Genomic DNA, 26591 nt, shown 5'->3' on the forward strand with positions numbered 1-26591 from the left:
AGAATTTCGAATTTTCGAGAGAAATCTCCGTCATGTATGCAATGTTTGGTGATCGTTTTGTATACCTTAGTCTTTGAGTTGGAGATTATGTTCGCGTATATTCGATAATATTTACAATAATTTGTATGTGTTGTACTTCTTTGCTATATTCCTCATTGTCAGCTGTCATCCTCCAGAGTTTTTCTTGATATTCTTTTAGAAATTAGATCATAAACGAGTGTAGTTCTCATCTTTAATGATAAAAACAGTGTTGATTATGAGCTTATATTTACTTATTTTTCCATTCAAATCATTCCCTCTTGATCTCAAATTGATTATTAAGTATCAGAATGTGATTCAAAACGCAAAATAAAATGTTCTCAGTATTTATTTCATTATAGTGCATTAATATTTCATTCATTTCTATAGCGTTATCGGAGTACATACTATCTATTAGTGATGACGTCACAAAACAGCGCTCAGGCCTTTTACTATAGGTGGTATTGGCTTTTATCAACAAAAAAATGAAATGTTGCTTGTACGAATAACGAGAAAAGTTGCAATCGTAAATATCGTAATTCGTACTCGTTTTCTAATTTCTAAATTATTTGAAAACCCCGATTTTTTGGACCCAAATTAAATTTCATGCAGATTGAAGTATGATGTGAAATCAAAAAAGGTCATAATTTTCAACGTTTCAACGTAATTTAAATATTTTTAATTACTTTTTTTTTCTTTTTTGCTTTAGCTGATTGTCTTGGCAACACTGGAATTTCAGAATGCGGAATGCGGTGTGTTTTGTAAGCATTACAAATCCAACGCAACTTTATTTTTTGTTTAGTAATGATCCGATGATCCGAATCTTGTTGCGGAGAAGAAACATTACTCGGCATTTTTTTCTTTCGCTGTTTGCAATTATTTTGTGATTTGTTTTAATTTGATTTTGTATCAGTTCAAAGTGTATAGAATTTTGGTTCAGAGTAAAATAAAATTTCCTCAATATGTCCAGGGGAAGCAGCGCTGGGTTTGATCGACTCATCACTATTTTCTCTCCTGAAGGAAGATTGTATCAAGTTGGTGAGTATTTCTGATTTCATCTGTACGTTGCAATAATTCAGTGCTATTCGATTTATGCAATGTTTTTACTGCAGAATATGCCTTTAAAGCTATCAACAAAGTTGGACTAACATCTGTAGCTGTCAAAGGAGTAGATACAGCTGTAGTTGTCACACAAAAGAAAGTTCCTGTAAGTGTTTCATATTGTTTCCTCAACACTTGATAACATTTTGAAATTGAATAATGAAATTTTTCATGTAGGACAAGTTGCTAGACCCAGACACTGTGTCTCATTTATATCGCCTTACTGATCGTATAGGATGTATAATGACTGGAATGACTGGTAAAGTGTATTTGAACGTCCATTCTTTCATAGTATCGATGCACCTGTTTTCATTTTTTTCCTTCTTTCAGCTGATAGTAAATCTCAAGTTCAGCGAGCTCGTTACGAAGCTGCCAACTTCAAATACAAGAATGGTTACGAAATCCCAATCGATATGCTTTGTGCTAGGATAGCAGATATATCCCAAGTATACACTCAAAATGCTGAGATGAGGCCGTTAGGGTGCAGTATGTGTTCATGTTATGTAATTGGCAGTAGCCGTTTTACACTTTGATGTATTTTTAATCCAACGCATGGATTTTTAGGCATGATTTTGATTGCTTATGACGATGAAAAGGGTCCATTAATTTACAAAACTGATCCGGCTGGTTATTTTTGTTCGTATCGTGCTATCGGTGTTGGTGCAAAGCAAACCGATGTAAATAGTATCTTTGAAAAGAAGATAAAACTGAAACAGGATTATACGGCCGATGAAGCCATTCAGGTATCGTCATATTGAAATCAGAAGATAACTAGTTAATAAATCTTTTAGCTTACCTGTATTTTTTATTAACAGTTGGCTATCACTACTCTGTCTGGAGCATTACGTTCAGATTTTAAGCCCAGTGAGATCGAAGTAGGCATAGTTTCAAAGGATGATCCTTTATTCAAGTAGGAATTTTTAATAATTGTGCTGATCTTATTTGAATTTTGATATGACTAAATTTCGTATTTATTGCAGAGTGATGCCGGAATCAGAAATAGATCGTCACTTAACAGCGATCGCCGAACGTTTTTAGACATTGGGTTCATATCGTGCGCGTAATTTTGTTTTTATGTATCTACTTGATTCCAAGTCTACATTTCTTTATTAACAGCGATCGCCGAACGTTTTTAGACATTGGATTCATATCGTGCGCGTAATTTTGTTTTCATGTATCTACTTGATTCCAAGTCTACATTTCTTTATTTTGGTATATAATTGAATAATAAATTAATGTTTACGTTTAGTAATTTCTCTCAATTTTACGTAACTATTCGTGCGATGTAGGTACTTAGTAGATATTTAATAATTATATTAAAATTCATCTTTATTTTCTGCCGTCAGTATATGATATAGAAGTTTAGGAACGGAAAGGAATATATGTAGTCTGATATTGTAAATTGGTAATCTTGTGAGAGGATCTATAAAAAAAGATACAAGTATGAAATCAATACCTACAAAATTTTTTATCAATTTTTGACCTGCGAATATTCATTTTTATTATTAATAGTAATAGTTGATTATTCAAATGGGAGGTAATGTGATTTTCAACGAATTTTGAGGTTTATTTCTCTAGCGAAGCGAGGAGCGAGGAAAGTAACTCAAAGTTTGTTGAAAATCACATTACCTCCCTAGTTGAATAGGTAATCTATTTCGTTAAGAAAGAACCACTAGTTTATCCACCGAGCGGGAGATAATGTTGCGAATTCTCTCTCTTGAAACGAAAATTAGGGTTTTGTTCAAGTGACCATCAATTACACCCCCCCCCCCTCCCCAAGTATCGAATCATTATTATTTTCATGGCGTAAGGCGCAAACAGGTACAATTTTCTTGATTCGCTCCCGTCGGATGTTTCATTTCAGAGAGATTAGCCGGTGGTGCACGTCGAACATGTTGCATTTTTCGAGAAATTTACGGATTTTGTGATCACTATTAGAGTGCTTCAGTTGGAATTGGAAGACCATTGTCCTTTCTCAGTTCACATTATCATATTACTTTCCCATACATTGTTGTCGCATTTTATCGGAAATCGTAACTTCCAAGCCCCCGCCAAACTAATTATTTACTCAGATAATGAAAAAGATTGTATGATAAGCTGGACAGCTATACAATTCGTAAAATATCATAAAATAATGAAAAAATGAGAAGGCTATGGATTGCTTGTGCATATTATGCTCATGCACTTGATATTGAATAGACCTTTGTAAAAATGTTACAAATAGTATTCGCTGCGCCGTACATCCATGTCAAATAAACATCAACAAACCACTTCGTCCTGCGCTGATTGGGTGGCGACATTAGCGCTCCAAGCGGATGCCCGGTGAATAACAGAATTTTGCTCCGACCATACTCAGTTGCAAGTTCGTTAGTTGCTCCGTGCTTTGTTAGTGGTGATTTGACATGGATGTACGGCGCAGCGAATACTATTTGTAAGATTTCCCACAGGTCTATTGAATTGAATACTTCGCCGTTTGGGTTGCCGTTGGAGCGTCGTTAGAGACCACCGCATGCGTAAAAGTTGGCAGCAATGCACTACCTGAAAGTGGCTAGCCTGTTTAGTAAGCCCGCCAAATACGATGAACAGTTTTCGGTAGAGTTGTTGAATATCGGAAAAATGAACTATCGATAAACTATCGATAGTTTGGCAAAACTATCGATAGTTTATCGATAGTTTATCAATAAGCTTTCCAGTGTTGCCAGATTGTGCATAATTGCGCCAACTGGCTTGAAAACGCCAAATTTATGTGTTGGGCGGTTAAATTTCTTCATTTTTGGCGTTTTTTGGGGCTTTAAGGCGAGAAAATGGGCGACTTCATTGACTCAGCACCTGGCAACACTGGTTTTTCACCGATTTTTCAGGCTTTATCTGCATAAAAAAAATTTACGTTATCGACCTTATAAGGTCGATAACGTAAAAAGTTATCGATAACTTATCGATAGTGAATTTATCGATAGTTATCGATAGTTTTCGATATTTCAACAACTCTAGTTTTCGGAATCAGATTCAGAAACGTGCAGATGATATTCTAGCTTACGTCCGATTATTCGCGTATAGGTATTCGTTCGCGGGAATTTTTTTTTCGTCGACGATTTTACAGGTATCTATCTACCTATTTTGAATTATTTTCTAGCATGTGTATTGTAGTGGTAATTATTTGTGTACTTGAGTTACCTGCCATGCTTCAACTTACCTAAGTATATTTTTTTTTGAAATGCATATTTTATTTCTCGCCAACACATATGTATCTTTCGTGCAATTTTTAACAGGATTTTAACGCAATTGTGTCATTTTCTGAACTCGTCTCTGTTCCATCTGACAATTCAGTTGTATTTGATGCTGCATTTGACGTCCATTCTATTTCAATTGTCAATCGTAACAACACGACCTATTTTTTGATAATAAGAATTTCTATTAAAGTACTTTTAGACAAAAAAAATTTTTAGTATGTAATCCTTTAATAAGTATAGGCTCTTGTTTTTTATTTATTCCTACCAAAGGCATGAAACCTTTTGATCACTATTATTATCCCATAATTCATTTTAAAAAAGCCTAATCTATTGTCGTCTCTAGTATGTACAATGCTTTCTTGTATTAGGATTATTAGGAATTAGGCCTTTGATTAAATTAAATGCAAATAAATTAGAATATTAAATAAGAATAGGTAAGTACATTTAGTTATGACAAAAACAATAATAATAATAAAATTAACTGATTTATATTACGAGATAAAAACATTTTGTTCGTTCAAAATTTAATGACGGATTGCGTGCAGCAGTTGGCATTTAGTTTCATTTGAAACGGCACGAAATTTGTAAAAGGTCGTATAAGGACGATACGAATACATCGCTGGCTGTAAAAATCGACCTTATTGTTTGTAACACTGAATGAATTAACCATTAGATGAACTTCCTGGTTATTTCAAATTAATTTCTATAAAAATTATATGAACTACGAAAATAATTTTAACGCGTTGGACATATTCTTAAATACGTTTGAGTATTTCATTATAAATTAATGAGCAGGGTTCATTTGGGTACGCTATTTAATTTTTCCAAATTTACCCTGAACAATTGAACATATTCGACAAATTCAGAAAATTAGGGAATCATTCGTAATCATTGTGAATAGAAGATGTGTACCTACTTATCTATAATACCCAATATTAAAATAGTTTGTTCAGAAACGACGATTTTTAAAGATGAAGAAACAGGGAAAAAATATTTCACTTTGATTTGTATCCACTTCAAGGATTAAACTGCTCGAATCTCTTTTGTTTTTTTGTTTAATCGAAAATTTCATGTTTTATAATAAGTGTAGTCTAATTAAAAAAGTTTTTATTAAAACTTGAAATTGATAAAAATGTTTTCAAATAAAACACAGCATTCTGCTCACTTAAAATATTTTGCATTGTTGAACTTCAAGTTGGAGGAAAAATTCGTTTCATGTGCGGAACAACCACTTGAAACGATTTAATCCACCCCCTTTATTCTGACCTTGTGAAGCACTTTTAACATGCTTAGCATAAAAGCTTGAATAGGAGATTACCTACCTCCTTCGAATTTTTGCGTATTCAAAATGCATTAAAATTGGAATAGGAAAAATAAGTACACTCGAATACACACGAAAAAATTTCGCGCGAGCTTTTAAACAGGATGAACAAAAAAAGGGTTTAAAATTGCTACCTTATTTTCTTGTGGTAAGAAAACGGCTATACTTACCTAATGATTGAAAATAAGTTTCTATTGGTATAGATAAATGTATTTTCATTGCAGGTATAACTTGTATGATGATTTGCTTACGTTTCATCAGAATTTTTAAACCGTTTTTTTTTACTTAATTTTTTTATTACCGCGGATAAAGTTGAAATAGCAAGGATGGATACTTTTTCACGTTATTATTTTAATAGCGCACTTTTAGTTTTTCGGGGGAAAAAATAATTCGTTCAAGTTTTCGTAGATAGGTACTGAATAAGATTATAGGAATAAAACTTGAGGTACCTAACCCTTCACATTGTGAGTTCAAAATTGTATATAAAATCTCCGGATCGCATTCGCATTCACTTTGAGATTTTTGTTTTATGTAGGTATACATAGTTTATTGGTTGAGCACATTCGTTCTAAAAATGGGAAATCGCTGATTAATGTGAATTAAATTTTGGGAACTTTTGATACAAAATTGATGAATTACAAATTCAATGTAGGACAGCTAGTATTGTAGGTAGCTACAAGAAAACATCAAGGGAATTACGAAGAAACAAAACAAACGATCGATCCAAATCTTTCTTGAACGACAAAATCTGATTAGTTCAACAAATTTGTTTTTACATGAAAATTACGTCATTTTCATGTATAGGTAAAGAGGTACCTATAATGCACATAATTCAAAAATATCAAATTGAATACGACCCGTTGATATGCTATACTCAAGCTGTAAAATTGCGTTTTGAGTTTGGTGTTACTGTCGACTTAAAAACAGACATTTAAAAAAAATTATTTCGCTTCGTCTCGGCGCGCATACTCACTGAAGATGACTCTATATTCAATTTTGCAAAATTATTTTACATTTTGGATAAAGGAAAAGACGCTTCTTGAAATAGAAAAAAAGTTTCGTCTTGGTAACCACGTATGTAGTTAGGTATTTATACTAATGTATCTTATAAAAACTCAACGACAATAATGTACTCCTGCACCCACGAGTTTATGGACCCTTATAGCTCAGGCATTCGAAATTAGGTACCTATATTACTTATGTACAAGTATTTTGTTTGAAATTTGAATACACTTAGGTAGATACATTGTACATGGTGCATCTGCATGCCATTAAATATTTTTCTGAGTTTTCTTTGGTTGGCAGATTTAAAATTGCAAAAAATTCCAGTGTTTTGTGAAATGTTTGAAGTGAGTAAAATCAAAAGCACTGTTTTATTAAAAATGTTTCGCAAAATTATAGGCATACCCACAATTTTTTTGCGGCATGCATTTGGTGTTTGTTCCCTTTATGAATTGCAAATGATTTTTTATTGGTACCTACTTAGGTAATTATTTAATTTAACAATTTTTTTTTTTCAAGAATTGGCCCAACTCAAGTTGGCACGTTTCTTTTGAAAATATTAAATTTTTATTGGGGTAGTTCAAAAAAGAAAATACCTTGAACTTCGACAGTTTTTATGGAAAAAATTAATATTACCTATGTTGAATGTCTCTCATACCTAAATCATTAATCTTCCAATAGATACACGTTCCCTCATCTTGAGTATCAACCTGTAAATTCATTTCAACTTCGAAAAACTGGGGTTAAAAAGGTGTACTTGAAAAACGGATCAACAATGATTACTTAGATATACTTACTTTCTTTATTCGATTTTGTGCCTGTGAAAGCACATGCATCCTATGATCCCGCGGGAGTTATCACTATTTATTTCAAATCCCAACTGCAGGTGATAGACGAGGTCTTAAAATAACTGTACTTTATTTTGCGGCGAATGGTAGCTTCTCATACAACTTAATATTTTATACCACATCATAAATTACACCAAGTATATTTCAAAACATGTATGAGTATGTACTGCTAAGGTGAGCTTTTTGCAAAAGAAATCTCGAGGGAGTGAGAAATATTTCCGTAGGTATATCTATTCGACTTACCTACTACGAGTACATACATCTACCTTTTAATATTTAAAACGTCCTTATATGTATCATCATAGAAATTAATAAACGCCGGTCTTGTTTTAAAACATATAATTTTAATTTATGAATGTTTACAAAACTAACTTTTTCAATGGGTTAGCTTCAAGTTCTAGACGTACATATGTGATAACTTCTGACCATACGGTACCTCAGGGATTTCAAGAAATGTTATAAAATGGGAAAAAAAGATCCATAAGTTATGTAAAAAGTTGGACCTGATGGAATTCCGTTTGATTCGAACCAAAAACGTCATTCTCATTAGGTACGACAGGTAAGGTGTGTACTGTGTATTGAATGAGTATAAATTTCTTTAACAAGGGTGGTAGATATTCTTACAAACATTTTTTTTGGATCGAATATATAGAAAAATTGATAAGTAGAGCATTAAAAATAAACTACCAGGCTATTCAAATGCTGAATCTCGTAGATTTTTGGCAAATTTTCAAAAATTTGAATTCGGTCCATTTTTTATGAAATATTCAAGATTCGATCAAGCTGAAATTTGCTCATACCCTATTTTCAACCTCACCCAATTGTTCGGAAGTGATTCTGATTTCGGGCCCTTTTGAAGCCTTTAGCGGATTTTTTAATTTCGGTTTTCATCTATAGGAAAATGTCCATCAAAAAAGCCAAAGTGAAATTCTGCGCTTATGAATTAGGACATTTAAGGATTTTGTGATTTTTTCGATCGATTTTGGCAATTTTTTCTATAAATGGTATCTACAGTAGTACAATATAAGTCATATAACTATTATCCATATCACAAACGCGTATATAAAATATAAAACAGAAAAAAAAGACGTAGGTTGCTAATAGGTATACCTGTGAAATATCAGGATCTTTTATAAAGGTTGCTTTTTCAATTGTTCACTTACATACATATACCTAAGACACAAAAGAGAAGACACTTTCAACTTTCAAAAATAACATTGGTTGGTAGGTAGGTAGAGGTACCTACATCTACATATAATTTTCGTACATCTATTCTATGGTTTATGATGCATAGGTTGACAAAGGTAGGCGTTTCTCTATTTGTTTGTGAACTTTTTTTTTACAGCTTTCTATACAAACTTTGATTTGAAAAGATGCGACATTTTTCGAAAGCAGTTTTGTTTTATACAAGTTTTATCATATTTTTCACAGGCTAAGCCAATTACTGAAACAGGTTAAGAAAAAACAACCACCCAAATCTCAATTGTGAATGGAAATTCGTCTATAACTTGAGGAGCTTTATATCAAAACGCACTAACGCCATTTTTGAAAAAAATGAGTCAAATACGGATCCTTCTGTGAAATTCAACGGGGAATCGATTGCAACCATCGTTAGAACGAATTAAGCCTTCCTTATACCTTAAAATGGCGCTTGAAGTTTTGCTTTCAGATCAAAACGTACTCATCTGTCTCCATTTTGGAACAGAACGCACCAACTCCACTTCACTTTTTGTATTTTTTGTTCTGCGTGTGGTAACACTGCATTTTGGTGCTCCGACATCATCCTAATCGACTTCTTCAGAATTTTTATCACCTACAAGAATGTTCCCCACCACATTCGCGCAGTATGAATGGCTAAAAATGCTAAAATGATAGTTTGAAAAAGTCAAAAAACCAATATTTTTAACAATTTGTTATTTTCGAAAATTTGTATGGTTTCATTGGTTTTAACTTACTGTGTGCAAGATACCTACATAACATTTTTCAGATCAAAACGCACTAAATCCTCATTTTTCAGATCAAAACGCACTAAATCCTCATTTTTTCAGATCAAAACGCACTAAATCCTCATTTTTTCAGATCAAAACGCACTAACATCCAATTTTTAGATCAAAACGCACTAAATCAAAATTTTCAGATCAAAACGCACTAAAAATTTTTCATTTTCCCCCCAGCACCCCCCACATGCTGCGCAAATTGTACAAAAGCTTGTTTGGTACTCAGGAGGACTTCCTCTTTCCATTGATACCTCATTTAACCCCCACTCCCCCTTTCCTCAATTTTCACAGTTTTTCTCAATTTACAGAAAATTGAAAAAATGGCGTTAGTGCGTTTTGATATAAAGCTCCTCACTTTATTACTTAAAGAACGAAATTATTACGTTCCTACCGCATTACTTTTTTCAAGGGAAATTCTTCATTCATAGGCATTAGGCAACGAAATCGTAGTAGTTTCTCCTGTCAACTATTACCGATGCATAAATATGTACTTAGGTAGGTACTGAGATTTTTATCGTATCGACTTTATCAAATTTTTAGTTACCTACGAATACGAATTTACTAAAATTTCACTCTGTGGTTTACGATAGTACATACAGGTCGTAGGTAGTCATTTAGCCATTAAATACCGAACGAATAATTCGACATGATTTTCATTTTTCCAAAGATGAGAATCAGTTCCGATTCAAACAAAATTATCGTGTTAAACAGGCATTATAAATATTCGCTAAAATAAACACACATATTATTTAACGTTAACATTAACACGTCACGAAGTGTTATTAATCGCTAGTTGTACGTTTAATTAGGCTGTAAATCGAAATAACGTAAAACATGAAAATCGCGCCTTAAAAAATTTACTCAAACGTACGTACGAGTACCATATATACACGAATCGCGCGAGGTGAAAGGACAATTTGAAATGATTTTTATATCGAATGAGATGTTTTTGATCGTAATTACTCTATCGAATTGTTATAGGCCAATTGCTGTAGCAAAAGCTAAACGTCTTTAATAATTGTATTTTAAAAATTAGGTCATGATGTTAAGTCCATTAAAAAACTGTGAAATTAATTTTTTCTCAAATAGGTGCTTCAGTTTATTTTTTTCCCTCGTTGAATTCGATTAAGAAAATAGTCAATTGTTTTCTTTTTACACGATTCGGATACGTTTTTGTTATTAGATTGACCGGGTATTTTTGACGTATTTTTTTTTTTTCAGCTTATTAGCCAGCCATACAAATGGTAATTTTATTTCAATTTTCCAAAAGTCACCTAATTTTCATTCGAAGCTTGTTTTTCAAAAACGAATAAAATTTCTATTTTATTCGTCAATCTGGCCTTTGAAAATTGCACTAAATTTTACAATAGAATTGTGCGAATAAGGCGTGTAATTATTTGAAATTAGATTTCTTTTGGGAAAAAACATTTTTCTCTTTTCAATTAACAACGAGGAAAAAAATATTGGCGGAAAAGTTCATTTATTTGTCGCGTTATACTTAGAATTTTTACCCTTTTATTTCATTTTTAATTTGAATATCTTTTACGGTATATTAGTCGGTGGAGAGAAAAAAAAACGACAAACACCGACGGGTTGTTTCCAGAAACTCGGGTACCTAACTATAAAATGTCTAATTTATGGACGCTCATTTTTAGTTCAACGTTTTACCCACTTTAATTAGATTTCGCAGCTTGTTCGTTTCGTAATGGTTGGAAATTCTGTAGCACATATTCACTTAGCTCACCCACTTATACAGGTGTTTCTAAAAGCAACGTTATTTGGAGCTACCCAGCAAAGAAAAACAAACAAAAAAAAATGAAATAAAATTGCCGAAATAAGTGTTTTGCTATGTAGGTATAGGTGTTTGGCTACCTATTCAATCGAAAATTGTTGGCAAAAGATTATCATTGTCTGATAGCTTTTATCATAATTTCCAGTAAAAGTATAAGTAGTATATAGATTTCTATAAAGTGATACGAGTAGGTAACCTATCAATTACTGCAAAAACGTCGGAAGACCTGATACGGAAATTCGCTGTGGCAAAGTAACAGATTTAAATTGAAACTAATAGGTAGGCCTATTTCGAAATGAAATGATTGATAAGCCTAAATTGATGAAAGATTTTTCTTAAGGGAAAAATAGTTTGTTTATTCGATTTTTGCTATCTAGTTTATAGTTTTTTTACGTTTCGTTTAAGTATATTGGTCACGGAAGAAGTTGATTCCTTTGAAATTCTAAGCGAATTTTGACAACGCGAATCGCAAAATATAGGTAGCCTATCTAAGTACTATCCTAATGATTTTTTCTAGTATTTTTTTTACCATTATTAAATTTATTTCTCAACTCGTTTATTATATCGAGGTTCGATTGTGATTCGAATTCGTAATTATTTAATTAATTACTTCCGACTTGATGAGAAGGGGTAGATAGGTATACCTAACTACCTACCCATGGGTGAAATGATCAAGTATGTACTTTGGAATTTACTGCCCCGTCTTAAACTCGTATATCAAGTTATGTATTAGGTACCTATGTACTTACTTTCCAACTTTTCTTTCGCGAATGGTTGGTAAATGAAGAAAAAATTAATAATCTCAAACTAAAGGCCATATAAGTTTACTTAAATAAAGATAGATACATACATTTACATTATACATATATACTTATAGGTACGTTTCTGTGCACATATTATACTCAAAGCCAGACAGATAAATGTATGAAATGAACGAGATTCATAAACATATTATAGGTATGTATACCTACTTACGAGTAGGCGAAACAACACAAAACTCTTCAAACGAAAGCTGCATTGATAACCTCTACCTATACCTATGATTATGAATATTATACACTCATACGTATAACGAACTACACATCTAGGTACAGAGTTACATACATACAAGTAGATAGGCCCTATAAACTTACTCGTCAGTTTCTACTCGTGAAATATGCATAATACACGACGGGCTTCATGCGATGAAATTTCATGCATCATTTCAATTTCAGTTTTCAGAGAAGAAAAACTTTCAAGAATTATTTACGGTTGCAAAATTTAGTACTTTCTGTACCTATACTTGAGGCGTGTTCGATTAAAATTTCAACGTTAAAACGCTTTTTGAAACGAAACCTGCCACTGAAATTTACGAACGGCTTGATTTAAAATTAAATGGAATTGGGGAAAGTTGCCTTGCAGTGCGCACCTAGTGGTTTTGACGCACTAGCCTCGCGTAAAATGAACAAAATGTTAAGAATTTTATATAATATATTAAACATACGTTGATCCCTTGGCTACATCCACTAAAATTTGAAAAAAATCCATCGACAACTTTTGAGAGCTTTTGCAAAAAGTGAAAAAATGCGCACTTTTAGGCAACGTGTTCCTATTATGTAAGTGCACATCTTTTTCCAAAAAACACCTACTCAAACATATATACAAGAAAACTGTACATTGCCCGTTGCCGAGAACATTGTTAGTGGTGATTTTTTCATGCAACTCTGAGAGTGATACCTACGTCAAGTTTTCTTGAAAATTTTCGCAAAAAAAATGTATTTTTTGTAATTTTAAGTAGAGTTTTGGTTTATTTCATATTTTACTTTGTCAGTGAGTCGTTTTTTTCAATTAGAAACAAAAATAAAATACAACAGTTTTGATGTTGAAATTTTTGCCCACTGGTAATATGGGGGAACTTTTTTTTTGTGTAGATTATCGACATATCTGGACCAAAAATTTAAAAAAAAAACCAAAAGACTGGCATGTGTAAAAATGACGAATACAACCCGCTTTTCTTATTTGTCTTTTTCATGTACCTAGGTATTTTCATTTTTACAAGTAGGTACTTCATGTTACCTGCAACTTTTTTGTAAATTTTCAACGCTTTTCTCAAAAAAAAATCGAAAAATCATGTTTTGTTTGTGACATGTATAAATTCGTTTTTTAAAATTAATTTTATTGTAATTTTTACTAGTATGTAGGTCTAGGTATCCCATATTACCTGCAACTTTTTAAAATGGTCAATTTTTAACTTTTTTTTCCAAAAATAATTTTTCGAGGTTACAATTTCCATCACGGATAGGTAAATGTTTGAATTCTCTAATGTCACCAACATTTCTATTTTTGGCCAATTTCTCTTCATCTGGGAAGAGTTTTAATCTATGTACCCGGTTGTACCCCATACCCCATAATACCTGCGTTTCCCCTACATGCTCTGTAGTAAATAAAGTTTCATCAAGTTTTGTTCCACTCTAAGAATGAAGGCGTTTGAGCACTTCGAAAATTTTATTTAATCGTACCTTCATTCAATTTTGAATAATTTGGACTTTTGTAAAAGATTTTCATTATCGAAGTGTAGTGTGTACTCTTGCAATAATGTGTAATGCGTTGTTCACCCTTGCGAAGTCAACGCAAAATAAGTATACCTAGGTAGAAATTAGGTACCCATATTACGAGTCTTGAATAAAAGAGAAAACACAAAATAATATGATGGAACAAATAAACGAAAAACGTGATTTAAAATTATGTTTTAAAATATTGATTTGATATGTACCACCTATCAAAAAAAAAAAAAAAAATCGTAAATACTTACATTTTTCCTCATTTAAACTTATTTATTTACGTCATTTTTTCACTATTCTTTCTTTTTAAAACGCCCTACTGTCAAACGTCCTAATTTCAAACCGCATTCTTGACTGATGAAAAATAAGACAGAAAAAAATGGAACTCGGAACAGATTTTTTATACACCTTCTGGTGGATAATTGTTGACTTTTCTTTTTGATTTCGTTTTTATCTGCTTTTGTTTCAAATAATGTTGTGCGAAATTAGGATGTTTGATTGAATGGTACCTATGTAGATTATAGGTACTCTATAACCTTGCCTAATTTATTAGCATTGACGCGAGTAGTTTAGATGCTGTTACTAAGGAAATTATTCATCACCTGCAATGAAATTTTGAAAATAGGGGAAACGTGAAGAAAAGCGAATCTGTGAGAACTGAAAGGGAGATCTGGCCACATTTTAGCACTTTTGAGTTTTGATTTTTCCGCAGATATTTGTATATTGGAACAAGATGGATTGACTGGAGTTCTCATATTTTCGCGAAACTGTTACGAAGGTGTTGTTTGGCAACATCACACTAGCGCGTTGATTGTAAAAATTGAATTAAAAAAAAATTGATGAATTTTTTGGAAAATTTTTTGCATTGCGAAAAAATAACAAACAGCTTCAAAACTTATCATTTTTGATACTTAAACGTTTTTTTGTTCCATAGATAGGTAGGTATACTTGAAATGGACGATTTTCAAAAAAAAAAAAAAAAATTGAAACTGATTTACAAAATGTTTAATTTTTTTAAAGGTGTTGTAGTCAATTCGATCGGTATAACCGGCAAAGTCCCAGTCACGTCCGAAGGATAATAGGAAAAATTTTGATGATAGAGAACTGAAAAAGGGACGAGTCACATTTCTTCGCGCGTAAATTGTGCCCGCGTAGGTATGTGATTTTTTTTCGAGTACTCTTTCGATGACCAAAAGTGTGTTTTCCAAAAATAATTTCTGGTTTTTAAGTAAATAACTTTTTTGTATTTCCTGAAAAGTGCCACAATGTAACTATGAAGATCACGTTCAGTTCTCACCAATTCAAGTGTTCGTGATATTTTTCAGAGATAACACCTGTATCGAAACTATTTTTAATATTATAAGCCATACATTTTTCAAAAAATTCTCAAGTACCTAAGTACCAAATTTTCAAGTTTTTAGAATTCAATCTAATTTTATCAGAGAGAGAGAGAGAGATAAGATTTGAGCCTTTCTTTGTAGTTTTAAGACCCATCTCCGACCCATACTTACTCGTGTACTTACCCAGCAAAGTGAAATTTTCGTGTTTTTAAAAAAAAATTGAATATAGGTATTGTCCGTCCAACATAGCTTGACCTGAATTGTGTCAGTTGCATTTTATGGAAGCCAAAAAGGAATAACAGAAGGGTTTCCCAAATTGATTAGCTTTCATCTCGATTTATTTCAATAAATCTGTTTCCAGCCAATCAGCCATAAATAAACATGCAAAATAAACATAGCCAATAATTTTTACTCTCTAAAAAATTTTGAGAACCAAAAAAATTTGGAAAAATTCATGAAAAATTTGTTGGAATTCGGCTTATGCAAATGACACAATTCAGCTCAAGCTATGTTAGACGGACAATATCTTCCAACTCTCATCATGAAAAAAATCTTCTCTGCTGCTTTTCGCCTTTTACTCGTGAAAAGAAATGAAAAATTGTCCGGCCACCGTCGAGAGAACTGAATATAAAAATTGTGAAATAGGGTAACCTACTGAGCTATTTTTCATTATAAAACATACCTACCCCTGGAGAGATTCGTGAAAAAACTCGCTTCCTTTAAGTGATTAAACCAGTATAGTATAATATCTAACCTGCGAAAAAATTGACCCAAGAAATAGCGGGGTAGAGTTGAAAACAAGAAGAAAAAGTTTTTGGTAACCGACTGCCATCACTCGTGAAAAAAAAACGGTGGTAAGATGGGTTCAAAATGTATTTATTTGCAAATTTTATGCTTCTTCACATATTACTGTAGGACTGTAGGTCTGGGTATCTATATATTTTACACGCGAATAAATTTGAATATTGAAGTAGTATACCTATATATGTAGGTAATTGTTAATTTTTAGAAGGGAATATTCCTAGTGAAAAGTTCTAAATTGCCAAAAAACAATGTAGGCAGACAAGGTAAGCTGTACCCTTACCTACCTACCTACCTACGTCGATCACTGCATCAATTAAGAAATTGTGCGCGAAAACCAACGCAAACTTTCAACTTTGTAATCGAGGTCCTACGTATAGTGCGAGTACCATGCGAGTACCTACGTCTACGTACGTGTGCCTAGATCTGATTGCCTGTTACGTACGCGTAAAGTTTCTACCGCTTATGAAGCCAACCCAATTCGCGTAAACAAATAGGCAAAGCCACGATGTAGACGGCTGATTTTTTTTTATTTTTGTTCATTTTGTAATAAATGGTCCATAGAACTCATTAATCGATTGCAACAAAATAATGTACATTGCTTTCATACCTACTACAATCTAAAACACCTCAGCAGAATAAGCAGACGTCCTTCATAGGTACCACTTCCTGTATTCATCGAGTCTATCTTATTCATTATAGTATATTCTATTATAATACGATGAAGTAAATAATGTACCTAATATGCATGCAATGATTCATATATTTTTTTTTGTTTTGTTAGTTTTATTTTTGTAAAATATTGTAGTAATTATCAGTTACCTACTGCGTTATACTTAGTTTATTCGCGAGGAACATAATACTTCTTGCTTATACACATACACATACAAAAAACAATGTTAAATTGAGACAGGTAGGTACTTATATAGGTAGTCTTTTTATAAGATAATAACTGTAGGTAGGTGGGTAGGTATGTATGTACCTTTCTACAAAGACTTATAACGAGATGAGACAGAGACGAGAGAAGATAATACCGGTATAAGCACCTTTTTGCGGTATGAGAATCGATACATAGGTATTGCGATATGAAAAATATTATCAGACATTTGATAAAATGTAATGTACTTACCTCATACCATGTCTGAAAAATATGACGAATAAGACGTAAAAAGAAAATACCTTTTATTTTATTGTCGCGATAATGATGTAACTTGAAGCGTTAGCTTTCAGAGAAGTAAATACGGGTGTTAGCTCGGGATGGTTAAAGAAAGCGTTTTTCTGTTTGCATACTTTTTGACCTACATCCTAGTTTTCTCCTACTACACCCTCGAGTCTCAACCTCGTATTTATTGAGGGAGCCTAGCGTTTGGCTAAACTCTACCGTCACAGTTTCGTTTTGCAATTTTGGTGTGAAATATCTTTGGCAAAATACACGAGTACAGCGCGGTAATCTGCTACCCCCGATAAATGGTAAAATATTTCTAACCTTTGGTCTGATCGATTTAGGATTCTTCGGCTTTGATTTATCGCGTTTAAAACGTCAACTATTACTACATATTACTACTATAAGAAGAATTTCAATACGGCGAGGCATTTTTACACGTTATTTTTCAAAAGCTCGAAAGTAAAAAGAATTCGACGAGAACGGTGGCAAAAAAAAAAAACAGTTTCCGAGGGTATTTTACGCATACCGCAACCTTACGGTTTTTCCATTATCAAGCGTGGTTAAAGCGCGGTTATACGCGGCTCGAGTATAAAATATTATTGAAGGGTTAAAACTTGAAAGCGTCCATCGGTTGTCGTGGTCGTCCTACTGATCAAGTTTTATAAAACAATGCCAGAGACAGCAGACGATTTTTCGGCAATTTTTTTTAACGCGCTTTTTATAATTGGCCGACTTATTGACACGACGAGGACGAGCTGATTTTATCGCCGTTAATGGAATTCGAATTCGCGATGATTTATTTTTCGTTATAAATATTTTAGAAGAACGTTGAAAAAGTTACCTAGTGGATATACGATTTTTTTCTTTTACCTATCTGCCTTCACCTATCCGTCTACTGCAAGTTGTCGTGTACCGGGAAGGAATTAATTTTTCATAAGAACTTTTGTGCAGCCGAGATACGATGTGTTTTAACGTATAACCCAAGTCCCTGGCTAGTTCAGGCGGTTTTTTCTGCAAAAGTAAATCTCAAATCTGGTACCGCTTCTAAATTGCTCACGTAAGCTTTGCTTACTCGTAGGTATGTACCTAATTAAAGTTTAATCAGTAATCCCACCGACAGACTCGGGTAATTAACCGAGAGAAACTTGTCAGCTCGCATCTAGGTAATTTCAGCCAAGTGCAGGTAACAAAATGTGTTTAAGTACGGCGTGGTATTCGACCATTAATAAATCACAGCACCTATGTAGTTACCTTCTTAATTTATCCACCAGTTTCTGAAAATGTTCGAATTTCTGTACACAGTTTCACAAAAGTTTCTTTTTATAGAGGGTTGAAAACTGTCTAATTCGTAACTGCCGTTTTTTCAACCTATTTCATCTTCAAACCCTCTTCTGTATGCTGACCAATTCGAAGAAAAAAAGTGAAATTACCTGAATATTGCTATATTCTGGTTTAACCCTCGAGAAAATTTGTCTTTGGTGATGATGATGGTGGTGGTGGTGGTGGTGGTGGTGGTGGTGGTGCGGGGGATGAAGGTTAAAAAATTGATAATTGTTTGAAAAACTCAAAATTGAAGAAAATGGCAAACTTTGGCCGAACTTCAAAATTTTACTGACATTTTCAAATGACCCTCCCTGTATGATGAACTGTAGGTACGCGAGTGTTTCTAAAAGGGCATAGGTTGAGGTGCCATATAAACTCATTTGTACATCGGATAGGTAATTTAATATCAATAACAGACGTACAAACGTACGTACTAAGAGTGCATACCTAATTTGCGATAAACACCTGTATTATCTGCATCATTTATTCAAAGCAAAAAAAGGCCATCAAGAATGAAAAAAAATTGATTATTTCATGTCCCACACTACACTTACCATGGAATAGTGTAGGTTACAATGAGTTGAGTAAAGTACCTATACCTACTAACTCGTATTTTGAAAAATACGGCTAATATAACGCGAACTCATGCTCATGCACACATTTTCATTCAGAAAATTTAATTTCCAATAAAAAAAATCCCCTTAAAACCGTATTAGTACTACTATAGATAGGTAGGTATTTATTTTAAAACTTTGAATAAAATTGCCATCGACCATTCAAGTAATTTCTACCTATTCATAAAAAAAGAGGGGTTCGTTTTGTGATTAAGTGATTATTAAACATCAGCAATTGTTCGGACTTTATTCCTGATTTCGACAACGGTATTATAGTTATTTGATTTGTAAAACTGCGAAATAAGCTGATAAATGATAAGGTGATGAAAAGTTCCCAAATGTCATTAGCGAGAAATTTCATCGACTTTTCTAGCATTTATTGCCAAAAAGTTTACAAGATGCTTAAAGGAGGAAAATATAATAAATATCATTAATGGTGGAAACTTTTACTGGAAATGTTTGGGACTTTTTTGTTTGTATATGTACAACTGTGAAATGAACAAGCTCATTTTCTACTTATAAAAGCTTACCTAATTCATTTCGAGAAAATAATTTTCCAATTTCTTATACATCGACGTATTTTTAAATTGAACTAATTCGATAAAGCAAAGTTATATTTTTAAGCTGGCAAATGAAATAATTATTCTTATTTGTCAAAATTTATCTAGAACTCAATTCAACTGTAGGAGCCTTCAGAATATCTCATATAGGTTCCTATACTTCTTTTTTTCTTTTTAAATTATAAATTATCCACCAGAAGGACTTTTTGATGCAGATTTTCCGACTTCTCATTTTGGCTTTTATTAAAAGGGTGCGAAGCATATTGAATCATAAAACTCACGAAGTGTAAAATTTATGCGAACCTTTTAAAAGGTACGTATTCACTCCAACGATCGACTATACCGTATAGAAAAGATTGGAGATTTTTCGCATGATATGTCAATGTCGAATAACGTTTCTGTCAAATAAAAAGTGTAAAAAAAATGTATGTACCTAAGTATTTCAAGATGGATAGGTACCTACGTAATGTAATGCTTATACGAGTTAGCAATATTGCGTCACAAGTCCGATAAAATTTTTTCCAAATGTTGATTTTTCTGTTCGCGATTATTGTATAGGGAAATGATGAAATGAAAAACTCATAAAGATCGCTGCTGCTGTAGGTGGTAGCAGATGCAAAATATGAGGTATTGTGAGGTTTGTACGATATTGGAATAAAAAAATGTTTTTTATGTTTTTTCATGCAAAAGCTAGGAGAAGAAATTCACGAGGTAACTTATAGTACGTACATATGAATATTTACTCGTCTTTTTGCGTACTGTAAACTGGTGCTTTTATACCGAGAGTAAGAAATTTAGCATTTCTTAAAACACAAAGTGCTGATTTTAAACTATATTACGACCGAAAATCAAATTATATGCTTACCTATATCTGTTAGTTTTTGCAATTTAAGAAAATCCTCATGCCCCCTGTCCTTCCTCTTGGACATTTCAAACTCATTTCATTTACTTTTGTAGCTACACTGTTACGTTATTTTTTAGAATTTTTGCAAATTTTACATAGGTACCTAAGTACCTGTGTAAATGTTACCTGCGTATTACGTATGTATATGTATTTATATTGGTACCACCTATTTTTTTTTTAATTTAAAAAATAAATAGGTAAATAAATAAATAAAAATCGTACCTAAGTTTTTTTTTTTTGAATTACAGAGAAGCTGCGATGCAAGAAATTTGAAGAGTGGCGCTGAAAATGCATTTTAAAAAACCCATCAAGTTACCGCCATGACGTTGTCTTCAAACAGAGATCTATACAATTTTAAGTAAGTTTATTTTGCTCAGAAAATGTTTACCATATGTCAAAATTAGGCGTCTGAATATTATTGTAATTTAATGTAACCAGGGTTGAACCATTCATGATTTAATTACCTATTTTACACAATTTTTGGATTGTTTTGGATTTAAAATGTTGTGATTAGAGATGTGCACTTTTCAGAAAAGTAATTTTGGTGAAATGAAAAGTGAAAAGTTCATTGAAAAGTGTGAAAAGTTGTGAAAAGTAAATCGTGTGAGTTTCATTTTAAAGCTCTCTGCAATAGCTTCAAATTGATGTATTTTTTGTCTGTCTAAAACACACAAAAAAACAAAATCATTTTTTTCCACCTAATTAATCGAATAGTGGTAGTTTTGAGACTTTCTAGAGTCTCTAACATTTTTGGGTTTTTCAGTTTTGAAAAAATGTAGTGAAAAATATCAAAAATGGGTGCTGAATTGCGAAGGTGGAGGAGTGGAGAGAGTGAAACTTGATATTTGACTTCATCAATGAGGTCAGTGATCTCTGATGAGTAAATTGATTGGTCACTCGCTTTTTTTTTAGTAAAAAGTGAAAAGTGAAGTGAAAAGTAGGAACTTTTCTTTTCAACTTTTCATTGAAAGAAAAGTACTTTTCACTTTTCACTTTTCACACTGCACATCTCTAGTTGTGATACCTTCAATATTTCCGATTGGACATTTGAAATTTTAAGATGACTCAAAATTCATTCTTCAAAAAAATCATTACGGTGATCAACTTTTAAAAAAAAAATTAAAAAAATTAATTTCCAATAAAAGATGAATTACATAAAAATTACCTAGTAGAGATGAAAATACATACAACCACAAACTGTATGAAATCATTGACCCATTCGACGTGAATGCATACTGCAGGCTACTACACACATATATCTTATTATAACATTCATAATTCATTTCACAGAGCTAAAGGTTAAAATTTATGATTGAGCTACCTAGTACCTACCTATACCTATTTAAAATGTTATTAGCATCATCACAAAATGATAGCGAAAATAAATTTTGATAATCTTTTGGCAAACATTGAACATAGAAAATAATTATCTTATCTAACATTTGCATATACATGTGTTCATACAGTAATTAGAAATCGATCAAACGTGTAATAATCTAAATATACCAGCTCATTATAAACATAGGTACTTATATAACTACCTACCTTAGTGTTTGTAGGAGTATATGGTTATGGTTACCTATTCATGTCGTTCGCGTTATGAAAAGTTTTCATCAAATCGCAATATTCCTTGAATTAAGTTGGTTTGCTAAGAACCGAAAAACCGTTTTGAAAATGTTTCAAAAAGCACATGTTCCATTTTCTCACTATAGCTTACCGCTTTTTTATATCTATAAGTATTAAGTATATATGTATTCAGTACCTATCTGTATTTTATATTTTTTAAGCAGAGATGAATTCAACTAGGAGTTTTTGCAGTCATCATAAGCCTTCATCTTGATTCTAGAGGAAATACATACAAATGATGCTGTCGAAAACGTTTTTTATTTATTTTTAAAAAATTGTTCATGAAAAATCTTCCATCTTTTTGAATAAATGCGCAGACTCGTAGTAGGCAATAGGCATACATTGTTTACCTACATGCATATTTACATTTTATATTAAACGACTACCCACGAATTTCCCTTTACCTACGTTCATATGTACATACCTATAGCAAGTTTTATATCTTTAACTTGTTTACTTAACTCGAGTAAAACATCACCGCCAATTCACCAAATAAAAAAATCTTATTATCGAACGATATGCGTCTGGTCTTCTTTTTGTTAAGTAAAAAAGAACGCATTCATTTTCCTTTCATTGCTGAAAAAAATATATAGGAGGTATCTACTCGTACTTGGTTGCGAGGCGAAATTTAAAAATGATCGCGGTCTCTAGAGACATATCAAAACTCGTACCCTTATAAACTGGTGCTTACTATCGTTCTTTTTTTACGCTTATTTCCAATTTACAGCATGAAATTTCACGTTGCAATAAAAAAGAATCGTGATAATTTTCTTTTGAAAAAATCCAGATTAAGAATTTAAGATAGAGGTTTGCTTAAGTATGTACTTCTATAGGTACTGACAAAACCATAATTATTAAGCAACTTTTGCTCAAGAGCATTCTTATTTCAACAAAGGTTACGTAGATAAATACGAGTATGGTACCTACCTACCTTACCTACTCAAATTGAATAAATTGCGTGAAAATTTTCAGAAATCATTAAAAAATATACCTATAATAATTGTTTGCATGAGAAATTATTTATATAAAATTAATTACTTACCATCTAAGTACGGGTACATTACACAGACGAGGTATTTTAGTATCCGGATATGTCACAATGGATGAGTTCTATAAGATCGATCAATACATCATTCAACGCTCTCGGATCATTAATGGAAAGAGCTGTTCGATTTAGTCTCATGTTTTGGTAACAACTTCGCGATAATTTTCTCGAAGTATTGAAAAAAACTTATCATGATTAATAAGCTTTTGACTGAGATCAGCATGCAGTTTGAATGCTTGTGAAACTTGTCAAAATAGTACCTACCCAGACTCTTATAACTTTCAACTGCATTGTCTGCATTGCCACTTCTGCTCATTTAGGTAGGTAATTGAAATAGTTTTTGTGGGCCATCTTATACGATAAGTATGGTATATATTTTTATCTAAGTAATTCTTAAAAAATTCAAATTCAAAATGTAAGCTTACCTTAATGTCTCTCGTTTGTCGTGATTGATAATTTCCAGACTTAAGTAGGAACTTGAGTGCTAGTAATTTTCTTTTCCTTTTCTTTTATTCTTGGCTATATCCACAAAATATTACACAGCATCAGCCTACTATAAGACATGAAAGAAAACGCTATATAACCTGCGGTTTAACGACTCATCAAATCTGAATGCTGTAGACTTCCAGTAAATTTGGCGAGAATGGAAACTCGACAGTGAAATCTCATTTCACGTAATAATTATTCAAAAATATACGATCACAGCTTTTCAACGATAAAATTTCAGATTTACATTTTACAACTTTGTTGAGTGAATAATAAATAGCAACTACCTATACAGTTAATTACCTTCCAAATTTTTGTTTATCGAAAGGGGTATAAAATCAGTTGGAAAACTTGATCCTACTCGTAATTCACTGTAGAATAGGCAAATACCTACCTATCCAAATAAAATCTATTTTTTATTTTTTTTATTTCAATAGAGACATACTTAGACCTTCATATCTAGTAATCATTTTCTCAGTACCTATCTTAAGTAAATCTTGTATAAATAAATACGAGTACCTTTGGTACTCTGCAAAAGTGTACAATCACACGCGGCACCAAACTTAAATTTCACATCAAGTTATAGGTAGGTGTAGGTATGTACTTTCATACTTGAAATTGAACACTGCGCAGTTGAACCAGAAAAAATAAGTATTGAAACAAAAAACAAAAAAACAAATTTCACGCAACGTAAGACTCGTTTTACAAAACACCACGCATAAAAGAAAAGGCGATTTATCACACCGACCGAAGTAGACCTACAAAACTGCATAAGTTGAATTTTCTCAAAAAGCAATTTTCTTTTGTTATAATTCAAAAATAGTTGGAAAATTTTCTTTCAATTTCGTCTGCTGGCTGCAATCAATTCATTTGCAAGAATATCGCGAAAAACGATTCGAACCAACCAGGCGCCTGAAATTAATTATCCGTAAACATTTTTCTTCGAGTTTTTCGCACTGGTAATTTTAAGCTTTTGAATCTTGGCGTACTTTTTGGAAAATAATATTTGTTGTTTCTATTCGAAATATCCGTAGCAGTCGGAGTTGAATTTATTAGGTACCTACCATACTTATAATGTTTATGTGATTAAGTAGTTAAATACTAAATATAAGAACAATCCAGCAATCCGACAATCCAGGGTTTACGTAGTTTTATCGTGATTAAGTGTGACTTTTTAGACTTTTGGTGCCAAAATAACCTTCTGATTGGTATACCCAACTTTAATTAAAGTTTTCTGCTTTTCAGTAATTATTAGTTTCTTTGTTCATTTTGAAAATTGAATTTTTAAAAAATACTTCATCCCAATTATTAGATTATACAACTTTCATCTGCAACTATCACGTTTAGTTTTTCACCGTAGACTTCACTTTACTTACCAAAAGAACGCGATTCATGCGTTGAGTACTCGTACCTGACAAATAACTCAATAGGTACCGAACATCACTTTACCGTATTTTTAACGCTATAGGTACATATTATAGCTTGTAATATTATTTTATTGCTTTTTAATGATTTTTCAATTTTTGTTTTAGCCTATACGGTATACGAGGTAGGTAGGTAGGTAGGTAGGTACCTAAGTAGGTACTTCAAAAACAAACCTACTGCCTGGTGTGGAGAAAAAGCTTCAATTATTGTTCACTATATAGCTATATGATATGAAAGTTGGAAAGGTAATAAGAGGCTTTGAAAAATGTTTATACGTAATATATGTAGGTACCTACTGTGTAAGCTGAAATGTGTTTGCAAAAATTACATAAAATTCAATTTAGTATTAATGCTATTCAAGTTACCTAACTTACAGGATCTAAACTGAAATCAGCTTTTATTAACGCTAAGGGCAAAAAAAATGTTGTTTCAAAAAACACCCCTGCGATTGCATGTTTCAAATAGGTAGGTGCTTGGAATTATATTACCTAAAATATATAAAATCGTATTAGGTAGGTAACCTCGATAGGTAACTCGTTTACAGTGGGATAATTACATTTCGATAGAGGATATTATAGTTTATCTAATCCGTGTATTGTCTTTTTTGCCTTACGAATAATTTATTAGTAATTTCCATGCATGCTAAATTCATTTATTACGGCGCGGCGTATAGTTCACAAGTTGGAAGCGTTTAATGCCTCTATGTACTTGCATACAAAATAACGACAAACAGAAATTATGCGCTGTTCAGTAATAAGGTTGGATTACGTAAAAACGACACGAAAAAGCTTTCTAAAATATCGTCTTCGCCACCGCCGCGCCGCGCCGGTACAAAAATTAAATTAATAGCGTTGAAATGAACATCGAATAAAGTGACGAATTAAAGAACAAGAAATTGCTCGTAGGTAGCTTAGCTACGCATTTTATTCACCCTTTAACACGCGTCAGGAAGCTCGCTAATTTATACCTTAGGAAATTTTCCTTCGTATTGACGTGTTGACAGATTTAAGGAAACATAAATTCTTAGGTATTCAGAAAAGTATAGGTAGACAAAGTTTTTCATATCAGGGTGGTATACTCGAGTTAGCTGCCGCCACTTACCTTCTCTTTACTCGTACCTATATGTTAAATATCTACTTAGGTAATGTTCGTAAAGCGATTTCGTTACCATTTACACGAGGAAAGAAGTTCTTTTTGAACAAGTACCTAGGCTGCGCTTATTCATAGACTTCGTTTTTTTTTTTTTTTTGGCATGCTTGTATGTACTATAAGATGTTTCCAAAATAATGGTTCTCCTTCAACTCAGCGATAGGCAATTTATTCTGATGAAGGATCTTTTGAAAGTAAATCGCTGGCTGACGTTGAGATGACTCTTTACCGTTATGATGTATGTAGCTATAGGATACAGGGGTGCTCATTTGAATCGAAGTACATTTCAGGTAGATAATGATCG

General features: G+C 32.5%; 2 protein-coding genes across 2 annotated transcripts in view; both read left to right on the plus strand.

Annotated features, from left to right (window-relative positions):
* The first annotated feature begins 818 nt into the window (after positions 1-818).
* LOC135832128 (proteasome subunit alpha type-6-like) lies at positions 819-2367 on the plus strand. The gene is made up of 7 exons (XM_065345151.1): positions 819-1056; positions 1131-1225; positions 1297-1378; positions 1450-1605; positions 1684-1862; positions 1935-2029; positions 2100-2367. Exons 1-7 carry the CDS (start codon positions 981-983, stop codon positions 2155-2157), a joined length of 741 nt encoding a protein of 246 aa, XP_065201223.1. The 5' UTR covers positions 819-980; the 3' UTR covers positions 2158-2367.
* A 1694-nt stretch (positions 2368-4061) lies between these two features.
* The window catches only part of LOC135832125 (uncharacterized), a 42376-nt gene continuing 19846 nt past the window's right edge, over positions 4062-26591 (plus strand). The window contains exons 1-2 of the mRNA XM_065345147.1: positions 4062-4219; positions 20805-20914. The gene's annotated coding sequence lies outside the window, so the exon portion shown is untranslated. The remainder of the gene's footprint in view (positions 4220-20804; positions 20915-26591) is intronic.

Source organism: Planococcus citri, chromosome 1 (genome assembly GCF_950023065.1).
Source record: "Planococcus citri chromosome 1, ihPlaCitr1.1, whole genome shotgun sequence".
Classification (NCBI taxonomy): domain Eukaryota; kingdom Metazoa; phylum Arthropoda; class Insecta; order Hemiptera; family Pseudococcidae; genus Planococcus; species Planococcus citri.

Excerpts from the sequence above, each read along its gene's own strand:
- LOC135832128 (XM_065345151.1), top strand. The coding sequence starts at position 981 with ATGTCCAGGGGAAGCAGCGCTGGGTTTGATCGACTCATCACTATTTTC. Across the intron at positions 1,379-1,449 it reads TATAATGACTGGAATGACTG|CTGATAGTAAATCTCAAGTT; the intron begins GTAAAGTGTATT and ends TCCTTCTTTCAG. Across the intron at positions 2,030-2,099 it reads AAGGATGATCCTTTATTCAA|AGTGATGCCGGAATCAGAAA; the intron begins GTAGGAATTTTT and ends TATTTATTGCAG.